A 23,983-nucleotide genomic window follows, 5' to 3' on the forward strand; every position below is an offset into this window, starting at 1 on the left:
TTCGACATGAAGGATAATAGATTAGGGGATTCTCTAGTTGCTAAAGGAGACAAGGATAGTCTGAATCAATGCCCAAAAGGAAATTCATAAACGTAGGAAATGCAAAAGATTTCTTATGCTTTAATTGTAGCGAATTTGATGTATGCTCAAGTATGTATGCATCTAGATATAACATGTTGAGACAAGACAAGCTCGTCTACAACATCTTTGGTTTTGAAGTTTAAACAAACAACATTAAAACAAAGTAGTCTTAAATAGAGTTGTAGAGTAAAAATAGTCAAAACACTAAATGATATGTAGAAACACTAAGTCTAAAATAGAAGGTATCCACACAATAAGACTAACACATCAAACTCACTAATAAATAATAAAACACTAGGAATCCACAATAGATAAACAAGGATTGGAGAAAACTACTAGGAATTAAGAGTCCAGTAAGAAGCATTTATAAATGAATTCCAAGGTTAAAAATCTAACTTAATAGAAAAACACTTAGACCAAACATTAAACGAAAATAGAATCTAAAGATGTTATAACTAGAATAATAGGATAAGCAAAAACATAAGTGTTAGGGTCAAAATTCATAATCATCTAGAAACATAGGAAAAGCCTTAGGAAAATACTTAAGCATAAACAAAACAAGAAACAACCAAAGTCGAAGCATCCAGACGTAACACCAAACGACTTCCAAGTCATAGCGTCTATAAGAGATATGTTAAACGCGTAAGCAATAATACTATACCAAACGAAAAACAATTAAAATCTCAAATGGATAAGGATGTTGAAGTGTCGAGACAATGTTTTTAGTAAAATCCTCAAGTGTCTAACCTAACATTCCAAAAACATGTAGAAGACAAAACGCTTTAGTTGAAGAAAGAAGAATCTCAAAAGCATTTACAAAAGATTAGACGATAATGTTTTCTTAGTATGCCACAACTTGATAAAAATGTCAAACGACTGAAAGGCATGACTAGAAAGTCTTAAACGACAAAATGTAAAACGTCGTGCCAAACATGTCAATTAGAAATAGCTACATGACCTAACCAAGCTAGATGAGCTCTCACTGTGAAATGATGAGTCTAGCACACACACATCAAAAAAACAAAACTTGTTCCAAAACACATAATAAAAGACATTCACACTAAACACAATCTTGAAGAAACAAGTATCTATCAAACAAACAGTAACTAATAAAAAGCCTCTTACAGGCTAAACAATACCACATACCAAACATACTCTTAGTCAATAATGAAAATCTCATCTTTAGCAATTCCACTAGAAAACATAAACAATCAAATCCTGAGTAAACGATAAAAAACATAAAAAACCTTGATTGTTTTGAACAAGCATTGAATGACATTAAATGATCAACGTTTAAAACAACAAGATAAATAGGAAAAATGACATATCTATTGTATAAACATTTGCTCTACCTTGTACAGGATAACTACTACAAGCATTCATCTGCTCTATCTTATGAGAGTCAGAAATAAACGTTAGAAAGAAGGAGATATAAGCGAAATGTTTTGTTCATAATGAATAGTCAAATTTGCTTTTGATAAAGTTCTAAGAAGCAAGTCTGCTTTGACAAAAAGAAATCAACCTATGACTGATACCTACAACAATAGCCATGAAAGATCGGATCTCAAGACAAGCTTCGTCCAACAATTATATTATCATCAAATCTTAAGATAAGCATCGTTTAAACAACTATATCATTAAAGGTGTATAAATAGATGATCAAGAGAAGAAGGAGGAGGATAATGATGGGAAGAAAAATAGCATAAAGACAAATCATCATTAGAGTTGAGCAAGAAAATCTCTTTGATTTATTAAAGTCAAATCCTTCTACACAAGAGTAGAGCGAAAGAGAAGAGCTCAAGAAAGAGAAACTCTCTCAGGCTTCATTGTAATACACATTTATTTTTTATTTTTTTAGAGAAAAGAGAGTAATAGAGTGAAATAGCAAGAAATACTCTTAAGCGTCATTGTAATATTAACTTACTACATGTAAGAAGAGAAAAAAAAGAGAAACATTATTGTATTGAACATATATTCTCTCTATGAGAGTAATCGTCTAACGACTTGTAAGCAAATAGTTCATTGCAATTCTGAAGAGAATTAAAACAATTATTGTTTAACTTAGGCGAGTTAAAGATTACTTGACAACGTATCAGGTTGATACCAGAATTGTTTAGTGGAAACAAGGAGTGGGTGAAACTCACCTAGTCTAGGATAATAAGAGTTATTCGCTGACTAGGGATACCAAAAATGGTGAAAAATACCACATAACCAGGAGTGGGTGAAACTCAATCGAGGTCACGATCACAAGTGGTTACTAGATTGACAAGGACAACCAAGAGTGGGTTAAACTTAACTAGGCAGCGTAAAGACATACTAGGATTGTCTAGGGATACAATGAGTGGTGAAAAATATTGCATAACCATCAGTGAGTGAAACTCAGCCAATGTCACAATAACATGTGCTTATTGAGATATTACACCCAAGATCTTTCATGAGCATATTGCTCATATGAGTGTTTTACATCTTGAGAAATCTTTGGTTTAGTGAAAATTAGTCACTTTTATATGTTTACGTTCTATGTTTGATTTTATGTATGCATAAATTGTCTTTTGGACATATTTAGTTTAATAAATATGATTTATTATTAAGAAATTACACTATGTATATTAAGGTTATTATAGTGATCTCATTGAGATAAAGTAATGATTATTTGAAAATAAAGTGTAAAAGTCACTTTCATGTAATTTTCATGGTACACATTTCATGATGAATCTATATAATTTGATTTTGTCAGCATTCAAATTTGATTACGATTGATATAATGAAAACTGTTTTGATTCTACATGTGAATATAATTAATGGATAAGATTTTTTGAACATGATCAAGACATATAATAATAATTTTAAGTTTATAAAGTGTAAGACATTTATTTATTTATATATATATATATATATATTATTAAATGTGTTATAATCAATATTAAAATGATTTAATTAATTAAGTTATGGCTAAAAAACATATATGTCATAAAAAAATTTATTTTATAAAAACTATAAACAATATTTTAATTTGTTATGAAATTAAATTAAAATATTAAAACTTAAAAAAAATAATGGAGAAAAATTATATAAATGAGTCGTAATCCATATATACAATTATTTATATTTTTTTTCATCCCTCAAAAGATAAATAAAACAAAAATCTAAATTATTTTACAATTAAATGATCAAATACCTTTTAATGCATACTATTTCCAATAAATAACCAATACAAATATGGTCTCACCTACATTTATACTGATGGAATTATTTGTCGCTTCATAATCTTCCTCTTAGCAAATCCCATCTGGTTCTTTACCATTGGTTAAATATGCGCGAGATATCGCCGAAAGGAGACCCAATAGCACAAGAGAGATGCTACTACTCAAAACAAAAATAAAACAAAATTAAAATCGAAAAACGAGAAAATACAAGAGAAGATAAAAAAAGTTGGTGACAAGGGAGGAGAGAGAGGAAAAGATAAGAGCGAGGATACACGCAGCATAAACCCTAGCTCGAAAATATCGCGATAAATCGAAAAAATTATTGAAATCCGCGACCTCCGTTTATCTCTCCGCCGGGATTAACCAATCTCTCATACTCCGTAAGCTCCAAATTTCTCGCTATTCATTATTTCTTCTCATCTTCATAATTTTTATTTGTTTTAAATGAAATTGATTTTCTGTATCTATGAAATTTGATCCATTTTCGCAAAATAGATTCACATCACCGTGTGATTGGATGGAAGATTTATTCAATTACTTTGAAAGATTGGAATATCTTCACGTGTTTGCAAAATGAGTAAAATGAAAGACGATTTGAATTTGATGCTTGACATCACTTAATGCTTTTACAAGCAACTGAAGAGTTAAATTATGCGATGGATTACTCTGTGTCTTGAAAAAATTCACTGACCCACTTTACTTTTTATTCGTGTGCATTTCTTCAATCATTGAATTATCACTTTGTGCTTGAATGATCGTGGTTTATGCCAGTGTGCTGCGTTTCTGATGAGATGCTTACCCTATTTTCTGGTTTGATCTTATCGTGTAGGTTGTCATATACTTATTCTCTAGGATCTACGTTACTGCACCATAAAGTAAGTTGAAGCTTTTGTTTTGCTATGCCTGTCTTTAAAAACAACACCGAAGCTGATTGTATCATTAATGGACCTAGCATGTAGTATCACACCACACTTGAACTGTTTTTGGTAATCACAGGAAAATGCACTGCACAGTCGGTGAAATGGCTGCATAGGGAGCAACGTGCTTCATATTCATAGTCCTCATAATTAATTTTTCATTTTTCCTCTTTTGTTAGATTTATAGGGATTTTTGATGGGTTAGATATATAGTAAAATGGTAAAGAGCTTGTAACGAGGGAGAGGTGGAATTCAGGAGGGAGAAGAACAAGAGATGTAAAATGTTTAATATGAGTCTCGAAGAATTATTTTTGGTACAAACATAAAATGAATTCAAGCTACAATGGCCATAATAAGCATAACAGCAAACACAATCACAGTGGCTGCAATTGTGACCACAATTATAACTGCAACCATAATTTGAAACCGTGGAACCCGGTGTTGAGTAATTATTTATATCCCAATCAATTCAATAGCTTTTACTTTAAAATTCTTACCATATGAGTACCATTTTCTTAAGGGGGTTTAGATAACAATTTTTATTTTTCCTTTTGCTAAACTTTCATTTATAATCTGAATATTTTGTTAACTTACTCTTGGTTACTCTGATGTAGATGTAATAAATTAACAGAATCATAGACAGCTTATCATATAATGTGCTGATTTTCTTTTTTTATTTGAACTCGGCAGTGGTTCGAGAAAAAGATGTCTGTTGGGAATATGCAGAGAAATTAGATGGAAACAAGGTAAGATGTAAATTTTGCCAAAGAGTTTTGAATGGTGGCATAAGTAGGTTGAAACATCATTTATCTCGATTCCCAAGTAAAGGGGTAAATCCTTGTAGCAAGGTCAGAGATGATGTTACAGATAGAGTGAGGGGTATAATAGCATCAAAGGAAGAGGTCAAAGAAACCTCTTGCGTGAAGAAACAAAAACTAGCAGAAGTCAAGTCACCCAGTAATCTTTCGGCAACTAAAGCTCTTGTATCTTTGGATGCAGCATCCCCTGTTATGAAGATTTTCCCCACTGGCAATCCTATGACCCCTTCCTCTACAAACAACCAAGAGAATGCAGAGAGAAGTATTGCTCTATTCTTTTTTGAGAATAAGTTGGACTTCAGTGTTGCAAGGTCATCATCGTATCAGTTGATGATTGATGCCATTGCAAAGTGTGGTCCTGGATTTGCTGGTCCATCAGCAGAAATCCTGAAAACCACATGGTTGGAAAGGATAAAATCAGAAGTGGGCTTACAGTCAAAAGATGTTGAGAAAGAGTGGGCAACTACAGGTTGTACCATCATTGCAGACACATGGACCGATTATAAATCAAAGGCCATAATTAATTTCTTAGTCTCTTCACCATCCAGGACCTTTTTCCATAAATCTGTGGATGCCTCTCCATATTTCAAGAACACGAAGTGGCTGGCTGATCTTTTTGATTCTGTAATTCAGGAATTTGGCGTAGAAAATGTTGTTCAAATTATTATGGACAGCAGTGTTAACTATACTGGTATTGCAAATCATATTGTGCAGAGCTATGGAACTATATTTGTATCTCCTTGTGCCTCTCAATGTTTAAACCTAATCTTGGAGGAATTTTCCAAGGTTGATTGGGTTTCTAGATGTATTTTACAAGCACAAACGATATCAAAGTTAATATACAATAATGCCTCATTGCTTGATCTTATGAAGAAGTACAGTGGAGGCCAGGAACTTATCAGGACTGGGATCACAAAGTCTGTATCCACCTTTATGTCTTTACATTCTATGTTGAGGTTGAGAACAAGATTGAAGAATATGTTCCACAGCCATGAATATGCCTCAAACACTTCCTATGCAAATAAACCACAGAGTATTTCTTGTGTTGCAATTGCTGAAGATGGTGATTTCTGGAGGACAGTGGAAGAGTGTGTGGCCATCTCTGAGCCTTTTTTAAAAGTATTGAGGGAAGTATCAGAAGGTAAACCAACTGTAGGTTCCATATATGAGCTAATGACAAGGGCCAAAGAATCGATCAGGACATACTACATAATGGATGAGAACAAGTGTAAGACATTCTTAGATATAGTTGATAAAAAGTGGCGAGACCAACTCCATTCACCTCTACATGCTGCTGCTGCCTTTTTGAACCCCAGTATTCAATACAATCCTGAAATAAAATTTATTTCTTCCATAAAAGAAGACTTCTTTAATGTTCTGGAGAAATTGCTTCCTGTACCAGATATGAGGCGTGACATCACCAATCAAATCTATACTTTTACGAAGGCACATGGCATGTTTGGCTGTAGCCTAGCAAAGGAGGCAAGGCATACAGTTGCACCCTGTAAGTTTTAAATAGTTCCCCTTGATACATTTTCAGAGTCAATTTTGTGATGACGTTCATTTTGAGCTGCTTTGTTCAGTCCAACAACTTTTGTGAATATTAGTGACCAACTCCAACATTAGTTTTTAGGTGAAGAAAACATGCACATCGAGTAATTGAGCCTAATTCCAGGATTAATGATGTTCCAGTGTGCACAAAGTTGGGTTTTATTTTTTGGGTGAGGGGACTTGTGGAAGGGTAGTCGGTTAAATCGTAAATGAATGGAATGCATTTGAAAAGTTAGGTCATGCAAAATTAACTGTAGGACTTTTTTCAGTTCATTTCTGATTAATGAGATCTTTTTTTGTTTCATCCACTGTACAACTTTTAGCATCTGATTTCTCCTTCAGTTGCATTATGAGAAACTTGGACAGTCCTAGCCTCCAGGAACAACATCTCGTTTCATTTGGTTTAATTCTTATCTACATGTCCTTTTTTCTCTTGGGAGGGATGATGACCACATCAAGCTGAAATGTGTCTGCACTATGCTTTGAGCTTTTGGTATTTGTAATTGTTCATTTCAGAACAACGCAACAAAATGTTTTTGACATGTCTATTGTTAGCGAATGCCAGTGCTTTGATTGTCAAGCATCATGATAATCGTATTAATGAAGCAGTGGCAAGGATGCTGATTATTTCAATCTGCTGTTTATCTTGTGCAATGGATTTTGAACAGCATGTTTCATGAAAACGTGATTTTGTTGTTTTCTATCTACTTTTTTCCACTAATTTTATTTGCAATTATGCTGATACTGTTATTCAGTACTTTAGTTATTCTGCAAACTCATTGCTTTTACGTTGTAGGGCTTTGGTGGGAGCAGTATGGTGATTCTGCTCCAGGATTGCAACGAGTTGCCATTAGAATATTAAGTCAAGTTTGTAGCACCTTCTCATTTCACAGGCAGTGGAGTACTTTCAGACAAATTCACTCTGAGAAGCGGAACAAGATTGATAGAGAAACATTGAATGACCTCGTTTATATAAACTACAACCTGAAGTTAGCTAGACAGATGAATGCTAAGTCTTCAGAAGTCGATCTGCTTCAATTTGATGATATTGACATGACTTCTGAGTGGGTGGAGGAGAATGAAACTGCAAGTCCAACACAGTGGCTGGATCGTTTTGGTCCAGCCTTGGATAGCAATGATTTGAATACGAGACAGTTTGGTTCTTCTATATTTGGTGCAAATGACCCCATATTTGGATTGTAATTTTTGTATCTCATTATGTACCATAGCGAGTGTTTTTTCTAGTTCTCAGTTTTCCTTGTAGGAATGTATCTGAAAGTGATGTAAAGACAGGACTCTATTATTTGTCTCCCTCAGCCAACACGTGGGAGCATAGGATTGTTGATTAATGAATTGCTGTAATTTTTCTGTATCGAAATATAGAAATTCAACAATCACATTTGATTTTGGAGTTACAACAATTGTAGCTGAATATGTATGAACTCTTACATGAATATGTTAATTCTTAGTGGAAAGTATACAGTACTATTTCATAAGAATACAAAATTTACAATGGCATTCCAACCCAAAATCCCACATTATAGCACATCTTTAGTTAAGGTTTTCAGAAACATAATTACTTTTTTCTAAATTTCTAATTTGGTCTTCTAATTTCATTCAAATTTCAAAAAGATGCTTAGTTATTAGTTTTTTCCAATTGAGTCCTTTAGTTTTTCAAAAACATTAAATTTGATTTTTTTTTCTAATTTGATTGCTCAGTCCCTGCTTGACCATGAATAAACATAATATCCCGGTGGATAAAGAAGAAAAATCATAGATTGTTAGTTGAAAATTAAAGGACCAGCAAGTAGGCAAAATGACCAAGTTGGATGTCTTTAAAATACTAAAAGACTAAATTTGATGCTTTTTTAATCTCACTAGAAGTCCATATTTTTGTCCTAAAGCTTAAATATGTCTTTTTTCTTTTTGGTGTATCAATTGGGTCCCTTTTATTGTTAATTTGATTCAATTAGAGACTTGTCGTCAAATTCACCAAAAAAAAGATTAAAAATTTTAAGGGTTGTCTGTCACCTTTAAATTGAGATATGCAACTGAAATGCAAAAATTGGGGGTTCTTATGATTAGGGTTTGTTTGAAGGGGAAAAATCGCATTCTTTGTTCTATTCGAAGAGATGGATAATGAATTGCAGAAGTCGCATTCTTGTTCATCTTCGACATGCAATGGGTGGCGGAATGAGAAGTGTAATGTCATTTTTTGTGGTGGTGGAGTATCTACTTCGTTAAAAACGGTTCAAGTTGATCCTTTTGACTTACGGCGTTAAAAACATAACGGTGCAATGATGTGGCAATTGTGACCTGTCCTATTTTTTATGACGCGACAACTGTGACCCAGTTGAAGTGGCCAAAAACCCTAATTTTCCTAAGGCCAGAAACCCTTGTGCCACCACCGTGAAACCCTAGCCGTCGCCACTGCCGTAGAACGAAACGCGCCACCACCAAACCCTTTGGCCATCATGCCGCTGTCACTACCATCAACACAGACTTACAATTCGAAGTAGAGAAAAACAATAGAAAACCCAGAAATCAAACCCAAATCGCCTAATTCAAACCAAACCCTAGCCACCATGAAACCCTAAACCACGTCGTCAATAATCAGGGCAAAATCTCCACCATGCGTCACGCCTCACCACCATTAAGCAAGAACTGAATCGAAATCCCTAACTTGCAAACTAGAAATTCCAACCCAAATATGAACAAGAAAATCGCAATCGCGACACCTAGAAACCCAATTCACACTGCAGCAAACCATAAACATACATAATCGCTACCCAAATTGTAGAAACCCTAGTTCGCAAGCAACACCCATGAACATCAACCTGCAAATTACACAAGCCAGAAACGCAGAAACAATGTGCCTCCATGCATCGTGCAAGAAGACTCTTCATGCGTCCTCCATCTTCGTCTTCTGTGCAAAGAGCAAAAGCCCAGAACGAGAGCTTCTTCTTCGTTCATCGTTGATCAAATGCATTGTGCCACCAGGGGCTGCCGCGAGTCAAGGTGTAGAATCATGAAGGCTCTCTTGCATAAACATTGCACAGGTCATAGTTTCTCTGCTTCGAATTGTAGGTCTGTGTTAATGGTGGTGACTGCGGCATGGTGAACTAAGGTTTTAGTGGTGGTGCGTTTCATTGTGCGACAGCGGTGGCGGCTAGGGTTTCACGGTGGTGGCACAAGGGTTTCTGACTTTAGGGAAATTAGGGTTTCTGGCCACGTCAATTAAAATATGAGACAATAGTGAATTTTTTTTGAAAGATAGGATGACTTTAAATACAAATTACCAAACTAGGGACATATTAAACCTAAAAACTAAAATCCTTGGACTTTATCCCGGTGTTAGCCTGCATGGACATGTATTATCTAATGACTAACTGAACAAATTTAGCTATCAACAATTTTCCATTTTAGAACTCAATTCAGCTTTGATTAGTCAATTTCTTTTGCTGATAAATAGTCAAATTTTCAAATAATTATTGAGTAAACATTTTGTTTGATCAGTCAAAGAAAACAAAACTTACAAGGTGAAGTTAGAATCCGGTTCCGAAGTGGGACGGCACACGCTTGTTCGATGGACTACGATTTCAGAAGCAGGTCGGGCCTACAAGCTCCGATGTACCGTCCGCAGCCGCCACCGCCACCGATGTACCGTCCGACACCGTATGAGCAGAATCCCACACCTTCATGTAACCCTTTCTCTCTCCCTCTGATTAAGGGTTTAAGTTTTCGTTTGTTTTGTGTTCTTTCTTGAAACTTGCGGAAATGAAAGAAAAATTGATTCAGATGCGTTTTCACTGCGGTGAAATTGATTTTTCGCATTGAATTGAATGTGCAGCAGGATTAGGATTTGGCGTTAGGGTTGCTATAAGGCCAGAATATAGGATCACACCGCCGGTAAGATTTGCTTTGCTATTACTTTTGTGAATTGAGAGAATTTCTAAATTACTCTGCGTTTTAATGCTTGTAAGAATGATTTGTAATTTGAACGGATACGATTACTTTGTGAAGTCCATTTTGGATGTTGGTGAAAGCAAGGCGAATTTTGCGTTAAATTCATTTTGAGGCTGTTCTTCCATGAGTCTGAAAATTCTAAAGCTTTGCATAATTTGACTTGGTCTGTTTCGATGGTTGAATATGATCTTTTAATTGTTTTGACAATTTTGCAGCCTCATTTATCGCCTCATGCGGGAGATAATCCAAGGAGCAACTTCCAATTTGAATTTGAATTAGAGAGAAAAATTTTAGCTGAAGCGGATAAGGATAACCCAAATTGGAGCAAATTTGGATCAGAAAATATCCCGACCAAAGTTTCTGATTCTTCAACAGCAAAGGTTTGTTCTTGATTTAGAGCAAGAAGTTACAAGTTATGCTATTGTAATGGGTTTAATGAATTCTTTTCCTGTATTTATTATGCAGAGGTGATACATTACTATTTCTTAATTTGTAATTAATTTGGAGTACTCTTTTTCTGTGTGTGTATACATCATTTACTGTTTCCAAGTTCCAATTCTCAGTGTAAAATGAAGCCTTTTTTGTTTAGGTTCCTGCTGTGGATTCCATTATGAGCAAATTTATAGCTATGGGGCTCAGCCAAGAAGCTGTTCCAATTGCTGTTGAAAACTATGGTGATGATCCAACCAAAGTAAGTTATGATCACTGACAGTCATTGTTAACGTGATGTTTCAGTTAATAACATTAGTAAAAAGTGTGATTATGATTCTGAAAATAATGTCATACATCTCTCTCTTTTGTAATGACCATGTTGACTACATTTGTTTGTAACCCAAATGGTTCTTCCCTCGATACTAGACTCTCTCCAGATTATTTTTTTGAACTTATTTCCAGTCATGGAGTTGATTGCTTTACCAAGAATGATAAAGTGATCAGTTTAATAGATAGTTAGCTAAACAATGTGTAAATCTTTGGATGTCTTGCTTGATTGATTGTCTTCTTACCACGTCTCTTTGTCTTGGTAAGGAGAGTAGCATTGGTATTCTATGAGTCTACTAGTTCCTTTTATTTACAAACCTCAATGGTCATTAAGGAGAGTTGCTTTGATATCCTTACATGTTATGCTTTAGGCCTAAATGGAAGAATTTTGACCTAAGTTTCTATTCAACTCATAGTTTTCTGAACTAGACCGAACTAACTAGTTTGACCAGTCTAGCAGAGGAACTGGTCCACTGTCGGTTCAGTTATACAAAAAAACCCAGCTAATTTCAAAACTGGTAAAGAACTGTGCGGAACTGGTGTTGGAAATCAATTTGAACCGGTATTTCAAAATTTTAAACCTTGTTTATATTTTGAATTTAATCTGAAATATTGAGGTAAATAAAAACACATATTTGCACATAGTTATGCATTATTGCCTATTGTTATTAATTTTTTTTTATCTTATAGAACATACGATTTAGCTTTTTATATTAATATGCAATTTTTTATATCATGAGTTTTATGATTTTATACTTTTTCATCACTTAAAATATTAAATAAATCTAAAAATATAAACTTTATTTCTACCAGTTTCATCGAGGTTCAACATAAATTGTGAACCAATTTCTTCTCTGGTTTAACTGTAGATCTTGTTTTTATATCATCGATTTTAAGTTGACCAGTTGCTACTTCATGTTTGCATTCTGTTAAAAGCTTTTCCAGTTCATTTTGGAGGCTGCTTCCAAATCGAATATAACTATTTGCCTTTCTTAGCATTAGAGAATTTCAAGAGCTTCCCCAGCTTGGATCTTATTTCTTAGTTTTTTGCTTTGTCATTCTTAGGATGATGGCCAGGACTAAGCCTGCCTTGAAGGGGTATTGTATATAAATTGCATCACGTGGTTTTTTTATTGTTGGTACTTACCACATTGGATGCATGTTTATGGTTTTCGAAGTAATCATTACATTGTATTTTCTGTTTAGGGTTTAGCATCTGATGACTTGATGTTTTTCTTATTTAGACTATTGCTAAAATCCTTTATTTGTGTTGCCAGCTGTCACAGTAGTACCCATAAGATCCGTAAGAGTCTTACTGATTAATTCGTTTTTCTGACTTAATGTATTTCTCATTTGAAGGTTCAAGAATTTGTGAAAGGCTACACACTTCTACGTGAAATGGGATTTTCATCAAATAGTGTTGCGGAAGCTCTGGTTATGAATGACAACCGTACCGACAGGGCACTAGCGCATTTCCTTAACGGTTCATCGTAGAGACTATTAATGACTGAGGAATATGTTAGTTTCTTTGGACGATGATAAATAATGGTCAGATATAGGTTGAAACATGGGCCATCTGTTGGTGTCCTTAGTTTTATATACACATATGTTGGTGATTTGTGGAATTGGTTTTGGTTTGAAAGGATTGGTAATTCTTAGAGATAACAAATAGATCTAATTTCCTCCCCGTATTATGTCTTGCTTTGTTTGGATGTCAAACGATTAATTACGTTATTCTATTGCGAATCTTCAGATTCTAATGATAAATAGTTAACTTATATGAAAAAACCATAATCATGAATCAAAATTCACTGCCCTATCTCATGTACAAAGTTCCCTTAACTGCGAATGAGATTATGAGCCACCATGTCATTCCTATAAATACTTTCATCAAGTACATTTTTGGAAGTTCTTTAACTAATAGGACCCTCTTTCCAATGCCTACGAAAAGAAGGAACCCAATAATGATAGAAATCAATTTATAGGCAGCAAGCTCTTGTAGAAAAAAAAAAAAACCAAGGCGGGAAGCTGAAGTTTTATTTGCTGTAGATGTTGCATGCCTCAGTTATAACTGCAAGTAAACCCTCAACCGCTCAACTTGCCAACTGTGCTCATAAGATGAAACTGTTTCTCGATGGACATCAAACAACTTTTCCAAAGACATCTCTACGAATCACTCCTCTTCCAATAGAAATTAAAAAAAAATCTTAGGAAGCAAACCTTGTAACATGACTCCCATGTATTACGTTTGTGGTCTTCTCACAAGAATGCACTGGAATGAATTCAAACACCAGCACAGATTGCTCCTGAAAAACATAATCATGTATACTTCAAAATTTGACGACGTCAACCATTATTATGGTAAGTAGATTTTCTATATAAATTTCTTGTATACTTTAAACTAGAACATGAAATTTTAAACTAGCACACATGCACATGTAATACATGGATAGAGAGGGAGACCTGTCGACCAAGATGAACAACAAAACTTTGCCTCATCAACATGCTTCACGTCAAGTCCAATAAACCAGGATCCAGCGCTCACATCATCGTGGGCATATGTACGAAGAATAGATCTGTCAAGTCAATAGATTCAAGATTAATGCATAAATGGCAACTAACAGCATATGTGCAGATAGGAGTATATCTGACCTGTTTATTGATATAAATTTGGCCAAAGCTCGTGATATAACATACATCTCTCCTGATGCATGGCGAAAGTATCTGTTGAGATATTTGATCATTATTTCAAGAGGAGATAGATGACACGAAGAAAAATATTTATGATGGTTAGTGCACCTCAAGGCATTCGGTGTTTTGCACCATAAAACTAAATAAATACATGAAATATTCAAATCACATGATAGGGATACAGAAATTTTACATTGACTTGACATTTTGGCATTTAATAATGTATAATCATGTCTGTAGAGTATTTTTTTTATTAGGAATTGTATGTGCAGAAAACATAATTTTATTCATATAAAAGTCAACATATTTATAGAACATGAGTAAAACAGAAAAACTATCAATTAATAAACTGCCTAAAAAATATTGTCTAGAAAAAAGATAACAAATGTATCCTAACAGTCAATATGGCTTTTAAAATAAAACATAAAAATCTAAAATACTGTGTTGCTAATTAGTTCCAACAGTTACATATTCAACAACGTCGCATACTGGACTTCTCCCAAAACTATTGCTCTGAAAAAATGTATTGCAGTTTTACATACTGGATCAACAAACTCAGTTGCAGAATATCGTGAAAAAAAAAATGTTTCACCAAAGATACACTTTCAGCTATGAAAAACTGGTAAATACTGCATAATTCATGACTAATTTATACAAGTTTGACAAGCAGTAAAATTAATACAGTTGTTCAGTCAATGAAATAACAGGTTGCTTGGCTTACGATTTTTTGTCACCAAATTTCCACCATTCTGGTTCATACCATTTATGGTTCCTGTCATATTACAAGATACCAGCATGAGAATCATAACATATATTCTCTCTAGAGCACATAAAATAAAACATTTTAAGCAACTTAAGGGGCTCACAGCTCAGAGAAAACTTCGCCTGATTTCATGCATCCCAAGTAAACACGTGGTTTGTCCAAGTGAGCAGCCAGTGTAGCTCCCAAGGCATCTGTGCAAGGAAAAATAAAGTGGTAAGACACATGTACATATAAAAATGGGTAACAAGTTCTCTGGAATTTCATTAAATAGGGTGGAGGGACGAGCACACAATAAAATGTTAGCATACAATCATCAAAGGAACAATTTAATTTTTTTCTTCTTTGTTTTCTTTAACATATTTCCTCTATTCTTGCTGGTGTTTGAAATTGGTAATGGGTTGTAGCCTAATAATACAATCTTGGATAATAGATGTCTAATAAGATGAAACTTGAAGATTACTCCACAAGAACCTCAGTTGCTATCAAGAGAAATGCTTTATTCTTCCTATATTTCTCTAATAGGTTGAAGTTTCCATCGGAAGCATGCAACCATTTACGACGAGAATGTTTGAATTAGCTATTATATATTATTTAACATGAACTTTTAATATTTTAAAATTCATCAAGTACGAAGTTCTTGGTATCACAAGGCCTGAAATTCTTGACATATATAAAAGGAATATACATTTGTATTTGCAGGTTAAGAAAAATAGAAAGGATAGATCACTGTTACACTGGACAAGCAATAACCTTCTGCCGAAAGATTGATAATTTTTCGAAAACAGTTTTAAGATGAACGTATAAAGATGACAGAAAAGTACACTATAGTCTCATAGCCGTAGCTATCATACGATATAGCCATCATATCAAATTTTCTGAACATCCAGCTGCAAGAGGGCCTATGTAATTAAATCTGCAATTTAAAATAAGCATGAAAATCTCAAGTCTAAAGCAGTGATTCTATGATGTAACTTTTACCCAGAAGCTATTATTTTTCACTTCCAAGCAAAAAAAGTAATAAAGCTTTCAAAATGAAAAAAAATAAAACTCATTTCTTGTAAGTTTTAAACACATTTGTTTAATTAAAAATGATGGAGATCTCATATGGATAAAAAACAAAGTTAATTTACAGTGTTTAAGTTAGGAGCAATCTTCACCTTACAAACTGATTTTGTAAATATAAGTTAGACTTAAACTCACTTCCTAAGAAAAACTTTTTCTTTTCTCTTAAAAAAAGTTAAACAAATGAGTCCTTAGTATAGACCAAGTCTATGGCTGATTATTAGCTACTGTCACTACTTAGATTAAACATGACCCTTAGTATGTTTATAGACCAAGCGTAAGCCTGATTGTTAGCTCGTGTCACTACTTAGAGTGAACATGACAACTCCTTACGAGGTTAATTAGTGGCCACTCCAAGTCCATCTCTTGAACAGTCAACAAAAAATTCAATACTTAAATTATTTGCTGAAAGAAAAAGAGGTTTCTCAAAAACAAAGGTATAACTTTTCCATTTTTCCAACATTGCTTTTTGCAACAAATAGGAACGAGAAATTGGAAAACAGATCAAACCTACGTGACTAGAAAAATAAAATAGGGCATACCAAGATTGAACAACAATAGTCCACGAAGCCACAAGTCCAATTAAAGATGCAGACAAATCAAGCCATGAGGAATGTTGAGAGAAGAGACACAGACATGCCATGGAATGGTCACAGAGAGGAGGGAGATAGAGATGAGGATAATGGTTGTTTTGTAATTACAAAAAACGTCAGGGATAATTTTAAGCTATAAAAGGAGCTTTAAGATATTTTAGTGGCTTTTTCCTTTTTCCGAAAACCCCATCGAAACACTCCTTGAGTTCATGAAAAAGCACCGTTTTAATGATAAAATTGCACTTTCACTTACAGGAAATACCCATCTATATGATGACTCCCACAAACTTGAGGTCATAAGATCATACTCCTATCCATAACTACGGAGCTCTCTAATGCACAGGAGGATTTAATAGAGGAATTCAATTAAGAGATAAAAGGGACATATATACTTTATTGTTGCACTACAGATATAACCAAACTATTATATATAAGTGCAAAACTCACCTCGCAATGGAAGGTTGAACTATGTCCAAATTTACTTTCTAAGAGAAATATTAAGTAAATTACATGATTATCAATAATCACCTCATTCAGTCAAAGGAAAACTAACCAATATTTACATAAACATCATCATTGACTTTAGCATAAAACTCAGCATCCCATTTGTCTGCAGCATAAGCAAAGAACAATTTAGCCTTCTTTGGCAATGCATCATTTGTTTCCACGTGATTATCCTGTCAGCATAAGTTTTGAAGGTGAGCTAACTACCTTATTCTCTTGAACCTTATTCACCACATGAAAAAAGTCACAACACGCTTTATAAGCACCAAGTTAAGCAACTGCAGATGTATTACTTTTTAATCCCACATCTGCTTACTTATCTAAAACTACAGTCTGAAAAAAAATTATTGTAGCATGCATATAATGATGTCAACGCAAGATTGATGCCAACTCAAATATAGTTTCATTTAGAAGAAGAAAAAGAGATTTTAACCATTGGAAACAGAAGAATCAAATAACAAAATGTACAGTGAAATAACTAGGCTAAAAAGACAAGTTATTAACCACGTTTTTCCTGACTGGCACCAGTTGTTCCGGTCTAACTTGACTGGAACTTGACTGGCACAACTGATGACCAATTCTTTGCATCAGAATTCTGTGGTGAAATTTACACGGTTCTAACTTTTAGCAACCAGGTAGATTCAACTTTTGCATGTGGAGGATGTTATATGTAATCTAAAAATTATATTCAGGAGTCTGGAGGATCTATTTCCAAATTTAGAATAAGACAACTAACAATAAATGATAAACCTAGCCTGTTAATTTGCAGTTCTAAAAAAATATAAAGTTTCAAAGCACATGAAGAGATGAAATCCTGAAATTAATTGAACATACAAGAATTATGAAGTCATTAGTCAGCCTATTCTCACGATCAACGTCTATATCGAGATTGTCTCCACGATTTTCACTGCAAAAGTATATGTAAGATATAAGCCATGTTTCAATTTCTCCCACACACCCTAACCCATACAAGTCTAAAAGAAGGAATGTGAACCTTCTACCAATAACAAATCGCACAATGATGCCCTTTCCATCTTCAATTTTCTTCAAAGATGAACCTACAAAGATAGTGCTTTAAGAAAATCACATCTAAATGATAATCTTAGTACAGGAAGCTGTAAATAAACTATCCAAGAAAGATACATTAGAAAACAACTTTTCATGATTTCTGAAAATAACTCCATTTAGAACCAATGACATATATCAATATATAAGATATACTAAAAATGTGAGTTTCCAATATAGAGTTTTCTTATGATTCATGATCAATAACAGATATTAAAAGAATTAAAATACATCAATAAGAGGGTACTGAGTCTTCTTTTGAGTGTGGAAATGAAGAGAGGAGTAAAGGGAAACGATTTCTTAGCAAACAGATACTATGTTGAAAGTCATTATCAACATGCAGCAACAGTGAACTAAAGCCACAATTTTATGTTTTGACATAGTTTCAGAATCTTAAGATTCACTATTTGAATCTTATGACTCAATGCATTTTGACGTCTACCCATTCATATTCCAAGATGAATCTTAAATGAATTTATATCTCAAGACATATGATTGAATCTATGAAACTTGTACAACTTATTCAATTCAACAATTCATTTGATTTTAACTTTTCACCAATTCTCGTGAAAAAGAAAATTGAAGAGACATGTGAGCTCAAATATTAAAATGAAAAGGAATTTGGAAGAACACTAGTGAGCATATCCTATTTGATTATTTCACCTTTGTTTGTTACTCACCCATTCAATGAATATACACTATGTAGTTGTGTAATTGTTTCATTTCCATTCTCCTAAAATCACAAACTTGTATATAACTGATAATTTTGTTTTATATGACTTCTTATGTTATTTTTATCTATTTCTAATTTTAATAGTTTATGTTGAAAACTATAAATCATCTATATGATATATTCTAAGTATTGTTTTCTTTATAATTGAATCTTAGGATTCAATACAAAATTACAATTCAGGATTCAAGATATATAGCTCAGCAATACATGACTTGAATCAAAATTACGATAACCATAGAGTTCAGGCTTCACATAAATTCTTTACATAACATTTCATATTTACTGCTCTTCTATTCATTTTGAATCGAAAACAGGCAAATATATACTCAAGACATGTGGCTCTGAGGAAGCGAAGGCAAAGAATATAAATACCACTTCCCATCCACGCCTTGCGGATTGCATCTCTATTCTTTTGGCGGCCAAACTTTGTCAGTATACCTATCACAACCAACGGCCTTCTCCTAGAGTAGGTTCCATTAGTCTCTATCAAGGGTTTCGAAACAAAACCCTCTTGTCTAGCCGCAGAAAGTTCCGTCTCAAGGGCATCAAGCTTTTTATGTTGTTCCCTACAACCATATAATTCAATGGTACCAGTCACAAAAGAAATGAGCAAACATTCAAAGTCCAAAGGACATCATGAATAAAATCCAATAGCAATCTACAAAAAACGATGGTAATTTTTTAAGCAACACGTTCAAGTAAAATTTAACTCGCCTGCAGGCTATGATCTTCAATGTATCATCCACAGATATAGCAGATTGTCCCTAGAATAAAAACCTCGCGGTTAATTTAGCCAGAACAAGTAGAAGCAGTGTCCATCTCCTAATGCATCTAATATTATAATACAGTATCACACAGTTGATCTACGACACATACTGAATCCTATTTCCTTAATAATAACTACTAATACACACGCCATCAACCAGTTCTCGAATTCAGAGAATCGACAGTGTCAGATCAAATTGAAACGCATTAATTGAATCAGCAATCGCGAAAATTAAAATCCGGTGCAATAAGTCGCGATTCGCGATAACTACGTAATTGAAATTGCAGCGAAATTTAGAGGATTACAGATCAGTGAAAATAGAGTATGTGAGGTGTGAGTAGCAGTAACTAACCGACCTGACCAGTGATCCTGTCGAGCTCTTTGATGAGGTAAACGCGATTCTCTGCATCCTGCCAAAGCCTGAAGAGGAAAATTGAGCAAAATGAAATTAAGCGCAACGGCAACGGAAGGAAGAGGAAGAGAAAGAGAAGAACCTTCCAGCGACGTAGATAGAAGCGAAAGTGGCGAACATGGAGATGAGGAGTGCTGGAATGCGGGATCGATTGTTACCCATACTTGAGAGTCTGTGACTCGATCCCCTGCTCTGCATTTTTAATTCAATTCAGTGCAAACCTATGCACGACAATGATGTTATATATGTAGACACAGAGAGAATTTGATTATAATTCAGAACTCCATAGATGCAAAGACAAGGAGGAGAAGTCACTTTGGTGGTGTGATATGTGTTGTGGGTTCTTCTTGTTGCTGGTCAATTAAGTCACCACCCATTCACTCCTTTCTTTCCTTTGTTATTCTTGCCGCGGATTTATTTGAGTGAATAAAATGTTAATCAAATAAATATTTTATTCAACCACTATAACTAATTATAAATAATTTACCATAAATGTTTTTTTAAATAATATTTTCTCATTAAAGCTAATAGTTTTATTTATAACCTTTTTGATGACGTTGTTATTAAAATAGGTTACATTAAATAAAGTAGTTGATAGAATAATTTATTGAACTATTTACTATAAAGTGTACTTTTAATGAAATGTAAAATAAAAATAATGTTATTAATTAAGTTTTATAATCTCATTTTTTCTATTATCTATAATAATATTTAAAATGGATATATTGTTTTTGTACTTGTTTTTGGTGAGGATTTTATCTTTTATAAAAGAAATATTTATTAATGCATAAATATGTAATGAAAATATTACATTAATATTAAAAAAATGGTTAGAAATCGAAATACAAGTAGGCTTATAAAATAAAACTATTTTATCTTGATGGATATTGTCTTCTTTTATTTGGATTGAGTTTGTTTTGTATGGTTTTGGATTGAGCTAGTTGCTTTGTTTAATACATTATTTTTTTGGGTGAAGTTTACTTGAAATCCACTTAAAAAGAAATGAAAACTTATAAACCTGAAATTAAATTCGTATGACATTTAACTGATATTGGAAATGTTATGAAAGACATTAAAATATTTACAAGTTTGTTGCCTCTCTAAAAAAACTTTCAAAACAAATACAACTTTCCTTATTGCTTGATTAATTTAAAGAAAAAAAATCGAAATATATAGTAATTTAAAAACATTAAAAAATTGAATTTCTTTTTTATAAACGAAATAATATTTTTCTTACACCAAACAAGGGGCGGTTAAGATTTTCTTCTTGTTTGTGTAAATGAAGAAAAGTACGTAAGTTCGAAATAAAGGCTTTGACAAGAAAGAAAAAACATCAGCCTATTTGGTACCCTTCATCCATGTTGCAGGAGTACAATACCAAACATGCCCATTTCTTCTTGCATAAGTAATAATTGGGCTTCTTGATCCATAAAGTTATGATAATACTCTCTTTGCAGTAACTTTCCATCTTGCCCTGCATCACAATTACAAATTACTAACTCCAGCAGGCCTTATATATTTAGATAGTTAGTAGTTTGCAAACTCAGCTATGAAATTGGGCTCAAATCATTTATTCTAAATAGCATCATATACTAAACTGTATATCATAACTTTCATTTTTACCTGATTTTAGTGAATAAAATCAATTCTTTTTAACTTTTTATCTTGTATAATTATCAAGTTTAATGTGTTTTATTTATTTAATGTTTGTTTCACTTTTAATTTCTATTTTAAATAGGTTAAATAAGTGAATAAGAAAACATGTTTTGGACAATAAAATTATTTTTAATAAATTTTTATATTAAGCTCCACTGGAATTGAGTCCAACGCTACAAAATCAGTAGACATCGTGTTATAGGGGAGCCTGGTGTCGAGTGATGGATACATGTGTCAGGCACCACATGCAAGAGAAATTGTTGTCGTCGAGTGGTGGATTAGTAGAAACTACTGTTTTTGTGTTTTATTTGGTTGTGTTGCGTGATACTAATATTATGTCAGGTGGTAATAGTGTTGACATGTAAAAAATAAGTACGTATTCATGCTTTTTATGAGAGTTTTGGGTATTTTTCATTTTGCTCGATAGAATAATACTTTTAGAGGTTACTAGAGGTGTTGGGAACATCTCTCACTACTCCTTGGATCTTTTAATCCATCCATGAAGATTTTTCTCCTCTTTGGGGTTGGAGTGGAAGATGAGCAATGAATAGGAGATGTGGATGTAAATGGGGAGCTTGGAGTAGTTACTTAGTGCCTTGTAAAAAAGGATGTCCTCTTCTTTTTTATTCCAATTTCTTCCTTATCTCTTCTATTTGTAAACCTTAGGTTCTCTAACATGGAGAGTTAAACCCATTTGTTGAGATTAGATGTAAACATAATTTGTGTTCTTAATGTGTGTGTGTGTGTATATGTTTTTTCCAATTCAAGTTAGTATTTGATTTGTGTGATTAATACTTGTTGTGACTTGGTCACCCATGACTTGTTTAAGGTTCTTAAGGTGTTAGAAAATGTCTTTTGAATTTACAACTAAAATTTAATACGTAATGAAGCTTGTATCTAAGGATAAAACATGTTTCTCTAGTAATCTTAAGACTCTTGAACTTAATGCATGATTGCTTATTGATGATTCAAGAAATTGAAACTTGATAATTTATCATAAGCTTAAAGTCACTAGGAATAGGATTTGAGTAATCTTGCGAGTTGATTTTGACATGAATTTAGAATTGAGATGAATGTGTATGCATAAAAATGAAGTTGACACTAGTAAAAAACCTGTTTTTAACTCGCGCTATAAGCTTCGGTTTAGGTGAAACCGAAGCCTATCAAAACGCGGTGGCATTTTTGTAGTTTAAGCGAACTTATACGCCTCGATTCAAGGGGAACCGAAGCATATAAGGCATATTACCTCGGTTGATAATACAACTGATGCCTAAAAGCCCACCTGTCCACCTGACAGGTCTGAAATTTGAAGTTTGTGCAGAGCCTATGGCTTCGGTTCATTAAGAACTGGTGCGAAATAGTGTTTATACCTCAGTTGGTACTACAACCGATGCCTAAAAGCCCACCTGTCCCCCTGACAGGTCTCTAAAATTTGAAGTCTGCACAGAGCCTATGGCTTCGGTTCGTTTAAAATCGGTGTGAAACCATGTTTATGCCTCGGTTTAGGCGGGAACCGAGGCGTATAACCATTTCATATTTTTTTTTATGAGGACTATATGCCTCGGTCGAGAGTAGAATCGAGGCATATATGTGTGTATTTCTTCGGCTGAGCGTAGAACCGAGGTAGTATTGCTTACCTCTTAACCTCGCTGCGTAAAAAAAACTTAACCTACAGTGTTTCATTTCCTTCTTTCTCGAGAAACAACTGTTCTTCCTCTCTTGCGCAAAGGACATTTTCACCATTGTTCTCGCTCTCGCTCCCTCGCTCCCTCGCTCCCTCGCTTCTGGTTTAGTTGATGCCTCCATTGCTCACGCTTTGTCCGCCATCGTCGTTCTTCCATTGCTCGCGTTTAGTTGGTGCCTTCCTTGCATCGGTGCCGCCATTCTCACACCTGATGGGAAGCCTCAGCCTCAATTTTTTCGCTACACCAGCCCATGGTGCCCGCTGCGCCGCCCCTGGCTGCTCCGCCTCTGCTGCACGGCGCCCCGCTGAACTGTCCCGCTGCTCCGCCCCCTTCCTCCACGGCATTCATTTTTTTCGTGGCGTCTTCTTCTTCCTAGTAAGTTTTTTTAATTATAATTTTTTATATAATATGTGTTATATAATTTTTATTAATTGGTTTATATAATTTTTAGGTTTATATAATTTTGAATTGTTAGGATTGAATTGGATGATGATGAAAATTGATATATAATTTTGAATTAGAGTATAGAAATTAAGGAATATAATTTTGAATTGTTTGGATTAAATTGGTTGATTTGGTGATGAAATAAATTTTAAGGTTAGAAATCATGAAAATAACTACTGTGGTGTTTGTTTTTGTCTAGATATTGTATTGTTGTGCTGAGGTTTTATACACGGACATTCTCGATAGTTGACCGACTTTCACGCTCCCAGGTTCTTATTCTTAAAATTTTCCTTTTAATATAAACTTGTTTG

The 23,983-nt window shown here is 33.9% G+C and overlaps 3 protein-coding genes across 7 annotated transcripts; 2 read left to right on the plus strand and 1 right to left on the minus strand.

Annotated features, from left to right (window-relative positions):
- Positions 1-3,468: 3,468 nt before the first annotated feature.
- Positions 3,469-7,994, plus strand: LOC124827930 (hAT transposon superfamily). 5 transcript variants are annotated; one of them, XM_088106738.1, is made up of 5 exons: positions 3,473-3,667; positions 4,117-4,162; positions 4,895-4,950; positions 5,204-6,526; positions 7,370-7,994. In XM_088106738.1, the coding sequence occupies exons 4-5, from the start codon at positions 5,215-5,217 to the stop codon at positions 7,774-7,776; spliced, it is 1,719 nt and encodes a 572-aa protein (XP_087962864.1). In that variant the 5' UTR covers positions 3,473-3,667; positions 4,117-4,162; positions 4,895-4,950; positions 5,204-5,214; the 3' UTR covers positions 7,777-7,994. The 5 variants fall into 5 exon arrangements, with proteins under 5 accessions (XP_047157073.2, XP_087962864.1, XP_087962866.1 ...); XM_047301117.2 differs by having other exon boundaries at positions 3,469-3,667; positions 4,895-6,526; XM_088106740.1 differs by lacking the exon at positions 4,117-4,162.
- A 1,947-nt stretch (positions 7,995-9,941) lies between these two features.
- Positions 9,942-12,985, plus strand: LOC124827929 (Ubiquitin-associated/translation elongation factor EF1B protein). Its single transcript, XM_047301115.2, has 5 exons — positions 9,942-10,274; positions 10,424-10,482; positions 10,755-10,919; positions 11,129-11,230; positions 12,658-12,985. The coding sequence occupies exons 1-5, from the start codon at positions 10,160-10,162 to the stop codon at positions 12,790-12,792; spliced, it is 576 nt and encodes a 191-aa protein (XP_047157071.1). The 5' UTR covers positions 9,942-10,159; the 3' UTR covers positions 12,793-12,985.
- Positions 12,986-13,050: 65 nt separating this feature from the next.
- On the minus strand, positions 13,051-20,272 carry LOC124827928 (Galactosyltransferase family protein). Its single transcript, XM_047301114.2, has 12 exons — positions 19,970-20,272; positions 19,832-19,895; positions 19,424-19,473; positions 19,082-19,275; positions 17,906-17,969; positions 17,746-17,818; positions 16,961-17,084; positions 14,856-14,943; positions 14,711-14,761; positions 13,951-14,022; positions 13,762-13,874; positions 13,051-13,604 (listed from the first exon to the last, which is right to left on the minus strand). The coding sequence occupies exons 1-12, from the start codon at positions 20,083-20,085 to the stop codon at positions 13,582-13,584; spliced, it is 1,032 nt and encodes a 343-aa protein (XP_047157070.1). The 5' UTR covers positions 20,086-20,272; the 3' UTR covers positions 13,051-13,581.
- Between the last annotated feature and the right edge of the window lie 3,711 nt (positions 20,273-23,983).

This window comes from Vigna umbellata, chromosome 2, assembly GCF_029865625.1.
Source record: "Vigna umbellata cultivar VRB3 chromosome 2, Vumbellata_1.0, whole genome shotgun sequence".
NCBI classification, from domain to species: domain Eukaryota; kingdom Viridiplantae; phylum Streptophyta; class Magnoliopsida; order Fabales; family Fabaceae; genus Vigna; species Vigna umbellata.